This window comes from Echinococcus granulosus (assembly GCF_000524195.1).
Source record: "Echinococcus granulosus chromosome Unknown EG_S00103, whole genome shotgun sequence".
NCBI classification, from domain to species: domain Eukaryota; kingdom Metazoa; phylum Platyhelminthes; class Cestoda; order Cyclophyllidea; family Taeniidae; genus Echinococcus; species Echinococcus granulosus.
This window is the reverse complement of record NW_020170483.1, coordinates 124,768-139,440: the sequence shown is the minus strand read 5'-3', so window position 1 is coordinate 139,440 and position 14,673 is coordinate 124,768. Positions and strand designations below refer to the sequence as shown.

At 42.4% G+C, this 14,673-nt stretch overlaps 1 protein-coding gene across 1 annotated transcript; it reads left to right on the top strand. All coding sequences in view use genetic code 11, as the record gives it.

The window, feature by feature from the left end:
* Nucleotides 1-64: 64 nt before the first annotated feature.
* Nucleotides 65-14,403, top strand: EGR_08333 (Protein dopey-1; the record flags this gene model as incomplete). The annotated part of the gene is made up of 20 exons (XM_024497582.1): nt 65-100; nt 179-245; nt 538-803; nt 893-1,104; nt 2,667-2,733; nt 3,043-3,307; nt 4,396-4,427; nt 4,486-4,681; nt 5,701-5,777; nt 5,857-5,969; nt 6,262-6,473; nt 7,969-8,121; nt 8,602-8,744; nt 9,064-9,104; nt 9,209-9,346; nt 10,520-10,643; nt 11,757-11,837; nt 13,019-13,189; nt 13,272-13,393; nt 14,280-14,403. 20 exons carry the CDS (start codon nt 65-67, stop codon nt 14,401-14,403), a joined length of 2,640 nt encoding a protein of 879 aa, XP_024348005.1.
* Nucleotides 14,404-14,673: the final 270 nt, after the last annotated feature.

Below are 14,673 nucleotides of genomic sequence, written 5' to 3'. Positions count from 1 at the left end.
GCTGCCTTGGCTCACGTCTGGCCGCCTCCCGAGGCAGTCAGCAGCGGCTTAGGTGGAGGTAGTAATGACCTCATGTGGCTACTCTCCTCTTCCCCCTCAGGTCTGTTTATGTTCCGATCAGCAGTGTTTATTTAACTGCCCATTAACAATAAGTAAAATGTATTTTATAACCCCTTAGGGCGGCTCCACTAGTGTTTACAGTCGCGTTGTGTGTCTATGCTACTTTTTATCCATCAGTAGCATGGGTACTTGGTCATACTAGTCATTAAGTCATCCTTAAAATAGTTAGGGATGTATAACCGTAAAGGAAAAACTCTGTTATCAACTGCTAGAAGGACTGGGGGATTGGTAGCTTAGGGGGCAGAAATAGGACACTGTGTTACCAGCGTCGAGGTCCAAGTGCTATCGACTGAAAAGGCTTACCTAGCTAAATATTTAGTTAATTCGCTGTTGCAATGAAGTTATGCTCTGTCTTTATTAATGTTCGTAAGCAGAATTTCCTTTTAACTTGGCCCTAGTTTCGTGTGTTCTTTCTAGGTCTACCACTAACTCTACGTCAATGTGCCCTCGTCAGCCTCATTAGCGGTGCACGTTGGGGCTACCAGGAGTGTGAAAATAAGAGCGGGCGCTACGTTAGTCTCTCTAGCGATCCCAGCAACCCCGAACGACCAGTAGCGTTGCTAAAGGCGTCCCAAGCCGTAAAAACTCTTCGAAACCTTCTGCGATCGCCACCGGCTTCTTTGGCACTCGCCTTTACTCTAGATCTGTCCCATGGTGAGGCCGCGGTATCCTCGCCTGTTGAAGTGAGTTACGCTCCAGAAAGCGTAATTGGGCAATTTATTCAATAGCCCGTGCTATTCACAGCCAAAGAGTTACGTTTTTTTTTTTCAAGGAAACTCTACCTCCGCAGATTATGCAGTCGTCACTATTGCACTTCCTATACACGTGGATAGTCACTACTGGTGGGATTGGGTTCGGCTCCTTCCAATCGGCGAGCGTTCAAGATTTTCTGCGCGACGTCGTTCCTCTGACATCAATCTCGGCCGCCATTTCAACCACTTCTGGTCTAGGAACTGCTATCACTTCTCCCATCTCCGTTTTTGTGTTGGTTAGGCAAGTGGGCCATTTTGTAAAATAAAACCAAGATTGTGATTGCTCCTGAGAAAGGTGTCTAAATGTGAGGTAGTCTCGTAGACTGTTGGGTTAAACGCTTTTATTTCGTGCCCGTGTGAGGCGTGTTCAAGTCATGTACAGAAAAGTAAGTCTCTTGTACAATTTTGCATGCTGTAAATTATCGTTGGAATTGTTGATTTGACTTTAAAGACTTTCTTGAGGCATATTATGACATCAGAGCCTACTCTGAAGGTGTCATAAGGTGTACGAGTCCCCAGGCGGCTTTGTTAGGTGTGTGCTGAAGGCTCTGGAAATTGATATCCTTGATGGTACTGTTAGAATCCCATATCCCCGTAATTAAGGTCGATTAATGCTGGCTTAAAAATCCTCTTCTTTATATGACTTAGTCGTATATTAAGCACTGTTCCTTCTGTTTTAAGTATCCCCTTCGGTTCCTTTGCAAGTAACCTTCTGTTGGCCATCAAAACAGCATTTAAGTGAATCTGAGTCGCCTGGCGGACAGGAGTAAAGTGTATATATTTCTTTCCCTTTATTGTTTCGATAGTGTATCTCTTATTCCGGTATGTTCACCGGTCAAAATATGTAATGAGGGTCTGTAGAGAGTGCATTATTCTTACCAAACACTTGGTAAAGAACACCAATACAAGGTCATTTTAATGATGTCCACTTTTATCGAATATTTGGGCGTTATCATGACTGTTATGCTTCCGATCACTCTGTGTTTCGTCACGAAACCTCTTACGCTCTTCCCTTTCTGGGAGTGCGGAACCTATTCAATGCAGGCATTGCCTTATTTGTGGTCCTAATATACCAGATAACTAAGGTATTTTGAGGTTCGTGGTATAGTTTGCTGTAACAATTCTTTATGGAGACCTGTAAATTTCACGTCATTGTTTACGTGCATGCATTGTAAGTCATCGGCAGATACGTGCCATTGAATCGGTGCTTTGTTCTTTATTGTGATCTCTGTTGTTCCCCCTTATTTTGAACTTCCCTTTATGTCGCGGACTCAGTCGAACAAACCTGACTAATGTGATTCAACCTCTTCTGCTTTATGGAGCGAGTTTAACTTAAAAATGTTGTCCTGCCGTATCCTCCTCCTCCACTTTCCTTTAATAATATTTTCCCAAGTGAGGTTCAATGCGAAGTAGACAAACATTGGAACATTAAATTGAGGTGGAAACAGTTGAATAGAGATAGCTTTTTGCACTCTCAGAGAAGAAAAGGTTTCACCATAGTGGAACTCGCAAGTTTACCTCTCGCTGCAAAGGGATGATTAATTGTATTGGTGATTGTTAGGAACGGTTTCGGGTATATTTCGCTGTTATCACTAGCATAATACCTGAGTTATCCGCCAAAACAAAGTACGCGACTTTGAATGTTCATTAATAAATTCACATTAACTTTACGGAAAGTGTGTTGTTCGTACTTTAGGCACTAGGGGTAACTGGATCTGTGTAGGCTCTAGTAAACTAATTATTTTAAATTTTCAATTTCATATGTTGTTTCATTTTCTGGTGCTTTTCATGCAGAATCTTCAACGAAGTTATTATTACACTGGCCAACAAGGATGAAAAACGTGATCAGAAGGATCTACAGGTTTGTCAATTCTTTTTGAAATTTCCCTTCTTGAATCTCCGGTCACTTTCCATCAGTAATTACTGTAGTAATCCAGTACGGCACAAATGTTCCTAAGTAGAGTGTTCAACACCTCAACCGCGCTGAAAACTGCTAAAGTCGAAAGAATTTTTGTCTTCCGTCTTTTAAATCGAATTTGACAGAAGTACTTCAGGTCTGCGTGCCACTAATATAGGAGTTGAGTTGCGCAAGACTGTAAAGACTTTATAGTTTACAATGGGATTTAAACAACCTTTATTCTCCCACAAGATTGCTTCATCTCCTCTACAGGACATTTGCCAGCGTCTAATGGAAGCCACCGCCTCCATAGCCGGCACAGCACTAGAACAGGCCACATGGTTCCGTCGTGGTCTCCAGGTCCGTACTGTAGCTGCCACAGCAATGCCAACGGCTTCTGCGGTTGATATATCGGGTGGCCTTCGTCCACCTGACTTTATACACCCCGTGGCCTCAGATTCAGCTCTGGTGGAAGTCAAAGTCAATGGTAACACACCACCCAGCGCACTGCATGGCTCGCAGGAGCTCCGTTCTTCTGGTTAGTTGATATTATTCGAGCATTGTTGTACATGAAAATGGAGCCTTCCGGTTGTCCTTATGAACGGTATAGCAGGGACGTTTGAGTTAAACCACGTAACAGTGCAAATTTCGTGGAGCAGAAACTGTGTCTTTTTGATACATTGTCCTCTGTTGCATTTATACACCTATCGAAAGCTCTTTCGCCACGGAAGGATTTGCCAGTACGGCTGAACCATTGTAGGGCAGCTTGTTTCGATTCATCGTCATATCTGAATGCTCATGTAGTTCGATTTCTTGGCATATAATGGAGAGACGCACAAAATCTAAACCTGTTTTATCGAAATTCTCCCTTAGCTCAGTACATAATTCATCTCCGTGTTGCTCAACACCGAAGAGCTGCCATAGTTCTCAGAGTGCAGCAACTTTTCAAAATTGCAAACATTCCCGATTACTTGTGTTGGAAGCACCATTTTCACTGAAAGATTAGTCTCTCATGTGATTTCACCATTGCGACAAATGCTCACAAGAATGGCTTCTGTGTGTCGGCTGGGAAAGCTAGGAATCACCCCGACAAGGGATTGTCATTGGTGTATAGATGTACAGCTGTCCCACAGTGTGTCGTGTGGATCATTCAAATGTCTTACTCCTGAGCGCCTGAATGTCCCATCACCATACTTGCTGTGCTTGAAGTCTTCCGTAAACATGCGCGGTCTTCCTAGGGAAGAAAGTGGGTTTTTTTTCCACGGGATGTTGTATACAAGGACTATCATTGTTTTCTTCCGCCTTATTTTGAGAAATGACATCTTAATTGCACTAGCCATTATGGGTAGTAGTAGGGCAGGCTTTGCTCTCGCTGCTATGTTTGGCACTACTACGATGGCACGCCCCTTTCATGCATGCCTGAAAACCTAAAACTCCCGGTCTGACTCCAACCCATCTCGTAAAATGCATTTTGCTACTCCGCTGAGCAATGAGTTAGAACATCAAAACTCTCTTCCGATTATTGTAGCAATTTGAATGTATTCAGACATCGGCATTCGCCCAATGGAATTTCAGGCACTCAACATTTATTGCGCTTAGTTTTGGCATCCCTATACTCATTTTTAGTTCTCGTTGAATTCGCCCTCATTTTCTTTCAAGTTTGTGGAATTTCATATTTGGATATGCAATTTGTAGTTTATATTGCATTCCTTTCAGCCTGAGCTAAAAGGTAGCTTGATTATGGTGGACGATTTTGGCATTGATCCCCAAATGAGTTCTGTGTCGTGCGACGAACCTGAGTTGAGACCAATGCGGTGGCTAGTGATGAGCTTAATTGATAGCAAGGGTGCCACACATTCTCAACCTATGCACGAATTAGAGGACTATAGAATAGGTTTTTCGATGGACCGTGGTACTTAGAAATACGTAATCTATTAACAATAAAAATTTACCAGAATTCTAAGTACTAGTAAATATTCATAGGTCATAAGAGCCGCAAGTTCATTAGCAATAGGCGCGCCGTGAGTTAAAAATCATGGTTCCGGTGTGATAGCAGAATCATGGGGGCTGAAAGGGGTTGCTTAGATACGCTGAAAATTGGGCTATCACTTCATCACACAGTTTTCGTCTTCTTTTGAGCATTTATTACGATACGCCTTTGTCTCAGTCAAACCCTAGTACGTACACGCAATGACTCGTTGTAATTCGTGGGAACCTGTAAAATGCTTTCAATAGTTTATATGTATACATTATACGTGACATGAATGCGTTTTTATGTGTGCCGCTCTACTCACTATCCACTCAGCTCTAAGACACACGACACTTCATCCTAAGGTAGCGCACTTTCCGTCTGTGTTGTGATCTACAGATGGATTTGCTCACGTGCTGAATGCCATTTCCAAGGTTATTTAGCACTAGTGCATCAAACGTAAGAGAGCGCTGCCCTTGCAAGATAACGCGCGACCTCATTGTTGCTGCGAAACTTACTCCTGGGAAGACCTACCGTTAGACTGTCACGTTAGGTACTACCCAAGTGAAAGTGAGGTGGGAACGAATGCGACTAAGGTTAGATTCATTGCTTCTAGAAACGAAGTATAGTGCAAGAGTGAAGTTCAGAATAAGCTCATGTTTCGTTAAGGGTTAGTTTTTAATTTGGAATCTCCTGAACTGTCTGTGCTGGCAGCCTGGGGAATATTTGATATCATTGTCGATTAATGGCATCAGCTTATTGGCCTACGGATGGTTACAGGAGAACTAAAGAGAATGTAACGGTAGACTCATCCGAACGAACACATCGTCATGCTAATGGTGGAGAAGCCGATAGAATTAACACAATTGGGGTCAGAAGGACTTTAATAGACCAAATGCAATTCATGACCGCAAACGGATAAGATTATGTGGCTAGTTACGTTTTACTCTTCTGCATTCTAGACCATCGGGATTCAGCTTCAATGTATGCCTCGCTGAAAGAGGACCTGCCTGTTTTAGCCCTCAGGATGCTTGCTGAGGTACGCCAAAACTGGAACATTTATTCTCGACTTCCACCACTCTCCTTTGTAATCTTTGCTTTCATCTGTTGATGTGCAGCACATGGCAGTGTTCTTTGATGTGGTCTACAAGAGTGAGGAGAAGGATCGCGTGCCATCTGCTCTTAATAATGGCATTCTTGCCAACATTCTGCCCTTCTTGAAGTCGCACAAGTAAGTCGTTGAAAGTGTCCCTGAAATGCAATGCATAATCCATTCTATAATCCGTTCAAAACTGCTCTTTAGTAACTGCAGCTTTTTATCAAGTTGTGCGTGAACTCCCTTAGCATAATACTATTGGAGGTGCTTTATTTGTTGTTCTTGAATCTTCTTATTCGCTCGTCATTTCCAGTAGCTATTAAAAATGCTTTATAAATTTACTATTTTGGCTGTCTATGCCTTTGAATATGATTTGATGTCCGTAGCATGCAACTGCTTTAAGATTCATCTTTTGTCTCCTGGTTAGCATCGCCAACGCCTGTCACTACACAGCAGCAAGCCAGGTACTGGCCTCGTTGAGCTCTTACCAATTCACCCGCCGTGCCTGGAGACGCGAGGTCTTTGAACTCTTTATCGACTCTACCTTCTTCCAGGCCACCGCACCGGCTCTCCACAGTTGGTGCGCTGTGGTGGACAATCTCATGACACAGGAGAAGAATACCTTTAAGGAAGCTCTTGGTACGTTCCTCCTTACATCTTTTTTAGTTAATGTGTTTAGCACCTCCTCTCCCTTTCCTTTGGCTGTAGGGATAGAAATTAGGAGGCCCTTTGGCACACATCTACTCATATTTGGCTTTTGAAGGCGTATCTGTTAGCTTTTATCCTCCATAGTGCTATGGATGGTATAGTAAACGGTAGCACATGTTCTTATATCCACATTTTAATTAGTATATGTAATTCCTATTCCTTCTATGAAGTTGTAGATGGTAATGGTATATTTCAATAAATAATTGCTTATATCCATCTTTTAAGTAGCATCCATTACTTCTTACTCTCAGCGTACCTCTACTCATATCCGGCGTCCTAAGTTGTATCCATAACTCGCCTATTTTGGCAAAGCAATGGATAATAGTGTAATGCTTCTGACTAGCCCCTGAAACTAGGTGGTGGGGAATCTATTACTCGCATACAAAACAGCTTGGACACTAGGCTTGAGTGGAGGCCATGCTATCAATAAGGGGACTGAGGGGCCTACGCCTTCACTGCTTAAACTCGTTACCTTTTTGAGCATCGTCTTCAGCGTCGCCTGTAGACATACTTCCGCTTCCAGCTTAACGAACTGCCTGTTAAAAGTAATTGACACTGATTGAAATTAAGGATGGTATTGGTGGATTGACCCCATGGGGAGAATTCCATCTATTAGTGGTGTCACGTGGTGAAGATTCGGTCCATTTCCTTACACATCACATCCTCTGCTTAACGATGTGATTCAGAGGGAGACTCATTTGCCAATTAGTTTAAGAACTGGGTGGTGTTCTACAATAAGCACACGCCTTTTCTACTCGTTTTCATAAATGATGTTCGCCTTGAACCAATATGCGAAAGAGTGCTATCCTATTCTCAGACTGACATAAGTCGTTCTGTTAAATACGGAACTCACTTTTTCCGTGAGTTGTTATTTCAGAACTCGAGATTAGGAGCTTGCAAATGGCGAATCCTTCTGTGGTAGGTCTGTGCATTTGGCAATTATTTAACGGAATTCGGGTTGCAGGTCATTTGAATCATGTTCGCTTTCCATTGCTTTCAATGAAGTGTCATTTGTCTTTCCCAAATATGTAATGAGTTGTAGCAATACGAAATAAGGGGTGAGGAGCTACATGCAAAGGTGGAATTTCAAGGTATTATGGAAATTGAAATCGCAGATACTGAGGGGCCCGCAATGTTAGATATAACGTTAACTTGAGTGCCACTCTACTGCGATAGTAGGCAGGGGGGTTATCAGTAAACCTCTGGGTATATCCCTTCCTTCAAGTTAGATTTTTTGCCCGCTTTATTTGCTTTTAGAAGAATAGGTAGTAAAGAGCCTTTTTTAGTAGCGCCCTTATTGTATTTCAGGTCATACTAGTAGCACTTTTCCTATCCTATCCCATCCTTCAATTGAGCTTTTGGTGCGTCTGTTAGCGTCTACTTATGGTCGCCTTTTCTCTTTCTACGTACACAAATGCGCTTACAGCCCGTCTGACCGTGTCACAGGGTACAGGACTGAACATTTTCACCAGCAAGGAGGCTGAGTACGAACAACGTGCAGCACACCTCAAGAAGATTAATTTCATCGTCTTCTCCAGTGAGTGCGAACAGTACTCGCGTTTCATCTCAGACATTCTCGGTAAGACTAACTGCCGCCCTACTTACATTTCCTTTTAAGTAGCGTGAAGCACGATAAATCCAGTTGGTTGGAAGGCTAGGTGTACGCATGACCCCATTAGGAACCTGCGAGAGTGATCCAGAGGTCACTCTCTTCGTTCGACTTGCATATAGAAGTAGTGCATCGGTTGCTACTGAAGGCCATATTTGAGTTGCATTTTTGTGGAAATGCCAGCCAATAGAATTGTAGTTTTTAGAAGTTTTGTTCTGGCGGGCAATTTCAATCTTTACAATAAACAAATCACTTGCCACGTGAAGACCCGACGTAGAATTGGAGAAGTGATTTCATTTGTTAAGGTTTGACGCATTCCCTATTTCGACAACACGCTACTGCTTGAATAAATCGACAAGGTCAAAGACGACAATTTTGACAGTTGACACGGATATACTTCAGCTAGTCTGCCTTGCCGGTAAATTTTCACCCGCCTTTTTCCTTCTTTAGAACGACTAACGGACAGCCTCCGTGCGATGACAGATGTGAACGTGCCGATTCTCACTCAAATCTTCCTCTGCACTCGTGTCCTTATCGCGAGGATTTCAGCGGACTCCCTTGCCTCGCTGTGGTTCATTGTCATTCCGGAACTGGTGAGTCTTCGAGACCAGAATTGCGGATCTTTTGCTTATAATGAGGATCGCTTCGTGCAATCACCTATGACATGTAACACTGGTTTAGTGTTTGAGGTGTCCCTGAATCTACCATACACTGTCGAATAGTTATCAAAGTAGTTAAATCGACCAGAAAGTCAAAAACCTAACTAAAGGTCGGTTAGCAAAAACTTTTCATCGTCAAGACGTATCAATCCTAAATTTCGATTATACCACCTTTACCCAACCACTTTGAAATGCATTTATAACTGCTTCGTATTGGAGGAGGATGAGAATAATTTTCTTTGCGGGTTTTTAGGTGAACGTATTCCGGATATTCTCAGAGCGATGCAACGGCGGGTGAGTTTTTATATAATCAGAGTTTCTTCACTCCATGGGAATTCACAAAATAGGGTACGCTTGCTATCCTAATCGCTCAATTTGGTTGTTTTTTATTTCTGCAGATCCAAGAAGCATTCGGCATTGAGCTTTGACCATCTGCAGAAACTGCCCCAGTCCCAATTGACCATCCTTCTATCTGCCTGCAAACTGCTTGCAACAATCCTCCTACTTCCTGAATCCATTATCCCTCAACTTCTCTTGTAAGTCCGATTTTAAACAGTGGGAATCGTTCAGGTCCAACCAAAACTGGAGTTTTTGAAGGAAAAGAAAAAAATTACTATTTTCAAAGTGTAAACAGCGCATATCCCATTCCTTATCACCTTCTACTGTAACATTTACGTTCCTATTTCAGCGTTTAACTAATCCCTGAAAGGCAGCTTCAGCATTAAAAGTTTCGTCAGGATGTCTGTACCATCCTAGAACAACTTGCTTTAATTTGTCATCAGTCAAAAGCGAAAAGCTGTCCCAACAGTTTTTTAGCTTCACATAGGGAGATTCGTCTGTGATAGTTTGTGTCGATCAGGCGTTCCACGCGATTACTGGAATTTCAAAGAAATGATCGTCTAGGCAACCAGAATCGCTACCGATACACAAACATGCGGCTGTCTTTGAAGTGTTCACATCGATGAAATATCGTACTTTTGATTTACTGAGTGTCCTATCATCGTATTGCATGTGGACACTACCATCAATACTGTTGCCTACCAACTTGATTACCAGTTGGAAATTTTGAACCATTCCACTTCATTTTTGTCGGCTACCAGTTTGAGCAATTGAACTCTCTTGACACTTCTATTTGAGTTCATAGGTGTGATGAAACCCTTTCTCTTCCCTTCCATATCGAACATCCATTCGTTCCTTACGTAATCGACACTGGTCCTTTATCCTACTCAAACTAGCAATTAATCGGCATCCACTTGTGCGACTCTAGCATCATAGTTGGGTTTGTTGGCAGTAAATCCCTTTACTCACTGGGGAAGGCTAGAAAGGTTCCATTGATCTTGTCTCAACTACATAATGATATCGCGACTTCTTATACGGACTGGAAATTAGTTCCTTATTTGGTTATTTAGGTAGCGTGCGTAAGGTTTTTTACTTTGATTTTGGTTAAATTCTTGAAGCCCTAAAATTCGTAACTGAACCAAGCCCGTTTTACCTCGACCCTCCCTTCGTTAAGAACTAACCTTTGGAATTGCACCATCATTAGTTTGTACTTGCTGCGATTCTCGATGCTTTTCGACCTGTCGGCTAGTAAACTTTACCCGGTCGAGTTTTAAACGACGTCTATTCTTGGGATACCATTCTCACTAGTTTTCAGTCGGCTACGCCAATTTACCTGAAAGCTCCTTATTATAACTTCCCCTTCTTTTCAGTCATCGTTGGGTGTTCATTAATCATCGAGCGGATGGAAGATCCAAGGGAGAAGAGGTGGAGAGAAGCGAATTAAACTCTGCTTTCCAACCTCTCATGAGCCAAATCTCGTCCGGTTTAACTTCAGTGAGTATTTTCCCTTGCTCCATTGCACACTTTTTCCTGGCGTTGTCGACTGATTCTAGGTTTGAATTGATCCAATTAAGAATAAAGAATAGAAAACGCAAACTGCAGGCGTTAAATTGAAAAAGCCCTTGTAATTTTTTTGACTCAGCTTCCTGCCCAGTTAATTGCGGAACCCGGAATTAACTTGAATCAGAGTATTTATTCACATTAGGGAATCATTTTCACAGTTTTTACCTCATTCCTTGTGGTCGTGACTGTAGCCGACTGGACGTCACGAATGCAAACCACTTGTGGCGTTCATGGATGACCCGATAAAGGGGAACCCAGCGCCCTTGGCGATAGAGATGCGTTTGTTTCTCACCGGCTTGCTTACACATATTCTGCTCATGTTACCTAATGTATGATAGAATGATATTCCTTCCTTTTTGTTGCCACTATTTGGACTTAGGAGTGTCGTCTCTTATAACAATACCAATGCAGTCATTTTACCTTTTTACATTCACCCTTCCATCAATCTCTTTCATGAATCGCCTTCGGGTTTCTTCCTTAATCGTTGTAACTGCAATGGGATATCGGCAGCAATCTGCAGTTTCAAAACTTTCCACTCCACTTGGAGAGTTGTACGAGCCAAGCTGAGGCTTTTGGGTTTATGAAAGCCATAAAAATAAACTTCATGCAGTAGGGAAGGCATTTTTTTACATAGACCTTCGATGGGTTTAGGAAATTACCTCAGTAGCTAAATAATGCATGGGAGGTAGTCTGAGAATGGGGCAGTTTATTGGTACATCTATACCACCCCAGGACATTTTGTGTTTGGCAACTTTTCGAAGGTGAAATCGTTCGCAAATGATTGTCATCTTCCCCATACCTTGTATTCCATCCCTTCAACACTCAACAGGTTGTGTTGATTAGGGGTTCAAGATCAGACAGGCACTTCGCGTGTTGGCTAGATGTTCACAGGAATGGCTGCCGAAGCCATGAACTGAAAACACTAGGAACCACTACGCTCACAATCGTCAATGACGTGCAGATGTACGACCATCTTTGAAAGGTGTGGGTCATTGAAATGTCTTACTGCTGAGTGTATTGCACCGCACCGTTCTGCGCTTGAAGTCTGTGCGAGTAGATTTTGCGGGCTCGGATGTTACGCCTGTATTGGCAAGAGAGGTCGTTCAACGTCACCTGCCGTTGCATGTACGCACTCCTTGCCACTATTGTCTAGCATCTTTTTTCGATGGAACTGACCTACGATATGATGCACTTCCACAACATTATCAATTTTTTCTGTCTGTAAAACTAAAATTCTCTGTTTGATCTACTTCAAGGAGGTTAGTTTTAGGCATAAACTTTCCATCTGCGGCAAACGGTATGTGATGTATCACTTTTTCTTCTTCTGGCGCACTTTTGTGTAAGAGTATCCTACTCATTTTTATATCAAAGGGTGACGTCTGGCCTGCTAGAGTAATCAACTTTTTTGGGCAGAAGTTATCACATAGGAAGCCTAGGCATGTTCATCCAGATATCTGACGTATTCCCTCGATTTCTACTTAGCCAAGGAGTCATGTCAATTTACTTAGTAAAATATAAACACTTTTCTCCGAATTTCCTTCCATTTCATTAGGAGAGAAACAAGAGCAATTAAAACAGCCGGATTTTATCATGGTTTTGTTTGGACCCGGATATAACTTTGTTTTGAACGTAGAGAAGGGTTGACGATGTGCTAACATTGAGTTTCAAACAACGTTGCATTGCCAGTCACAATTTGAGCCGCCTTCCAGGAAGGAAGAAAGGTTATACTTTGGTTTTATGTCGACGCTGGAAGACATTCGATTTCAAAGTCAATGGTGAAAATCGTTGACTCCGTTGCAATCCCCTTTTTCGGCCTCTTTGTGAATTGCTTCGGGGTTCGTACTGCTAAAGGTGGATGCATTTCATGCCTTAATCTCTGTTTGGGGAAAGTAGAGCAATTTAATGAAATGGATAATAAAGCAGCTCCGATCTTCTTCCGGAAAAGTAGGATAGGTGCAAATCCTTCTTTATGGAGACAGCTTCCTAACGGACGCACCGGTTTTAACCAGAGTGACTACTAAAATTGGATGTAGTCTCGATAATCCCTCTGTTCTGAGTCGTCATCCTGTCATGGTATGTTGAATGCTTGCCTCACTTTTTTAATCATTTTGACAGTTGAATTTTCGAACGAAACATCGGTTTAAGCCATGTCCTCCTTAATATTGTCTTTAAAAGGTTGTGAAAGTTGGCAAAAGCCGTTGTTGATAGGTAAAAAAGAGCTGGAGGACAACGCTTATAGCATTGGGTACGATCAAGGTGACCATCACCTTCTCTCTGGCTCTGAGCGTCGTCCATGAGCCTTCCAGTATTTTCTCTTTCACACTGATCCACGACTGCTTTGGAGCCACTCGCGAAACGGGAATGAGGATGACATGCCGAATTTGCATCACGAAGAGAAGTTTCCCGATTTCAGCAGTCGCTGTGCATCTCGTGCATTGCGTGTAAATGAATCCTCCTTTGAAATACTTGAGAAGATGGTAACAGCTAGGTGCTTCCAAAGAGCTCCACTACTGTTCTTGCATCGACATTAATTTTTAACCTCGTCCACTTTATTTGCAGATCTATCAAGGTGAAAACCAAACTTACAGTACTCAATTACTGTCGATGACAAGCGCGTGCTACTTCATTCTCTCTCTCAAGAACGTGACCACATTCGAGCCTCTTGAACTCTTCTTTAGAAGGTAACTCACCTCCTTCCTCACTTTTTTGGATTTAACCCGCTGGATAGGGTGTTCATGCTTTTTCAGTATTGTGGATTGTGCTTACAAGGGTCAGTTGTTGTTGCTGCAATAATATAACAAAAACAAAACGCGTAGACGAATTGCTCTTTTTTGTTCATGCGATAAAAACACGGTAATTTTACCTAATGGAAGCAGAGTTATAGCTGTTATGGATACTCCACTTTGATGACTCTCGACGTCAAATTACATCCTTAATTCGCATCTTTCGCACTTTATTTACTGACTTGTTTGTCGTTCACCTTTGTTCACATGTACGGCTGCAGTTAGAGCCAACTCAAAGGAAGGAAATTTTAGTTTATATTGTTTTAGAGGTAAGATTTATTGGGTAAATTCTGAAGTACTGAAAAACCTACAACAGGAACGGCCTTGTACAAGTCTTATGGAGGTCTTAACACAATGTGCTTTGCTTTGAATTATTAAAATAACAAATAATCCGTCTTGAGCGTTACATTTGGCATGTCCCACCCTTGCTCCCCTGCTTTGACCATTGCAAAATGCTGAGATGCATTGCAGCGTTCACCCGCATGACTGGAGCAAAGAACTTCATATCCAATGACAGTTTCGTTTATGAATTGCACTGTAGGAGGGAATCATTTGCCATATTGTCGTGAAGAATGGACAATGTGTATGCCACACTTCATTTGCCCTTCATAGGGGGTTTGCCTAAAAGCAAAACTACTTAATAAGATAGTCACCATAAAGCATCCTCATGAGGTTGCGTTCTCCATTCATTTAAATCGTGGCGACTGTCGATTTCGGCGTACTTAAATGTACAATTGAGCTGACCGAGTTTGATTTTACTTGGAACCTCCTTCCGCATTTTTAGTCTCGGAGAAAAGCGTACCGTCTTGGAGACGTCCAGCGAAGTCTTTGACGAAGGTACGTTGAGTCAAGTGCTGGAGGTGTCACTGTTCAACGAGTTCCCTGAGTCCATGGCAGCCTCAAAGTGATGATAGCATCGAGACTTTCATTCCTCCCTTCCCCTTTCATATTATTTGTCGGCTGTGATCGTGTTGGCTTTTCTCGCTATCACCCTATACACCCTCCGTTATTTAGTTGATGTACCGTTGGATTTTGCAAAAGAAGGATCAGCAAGCTTGTTTATTTGACGCAGTAACGAAGGAAGGAGGAGGCGTGAGAGTTGAAGGCGATTGCGAAGTTGCATAGGTTTGTTGAACCAGTTTTTGGAAGTATTTATGCGCATTTGTGCCAGGAGCTTT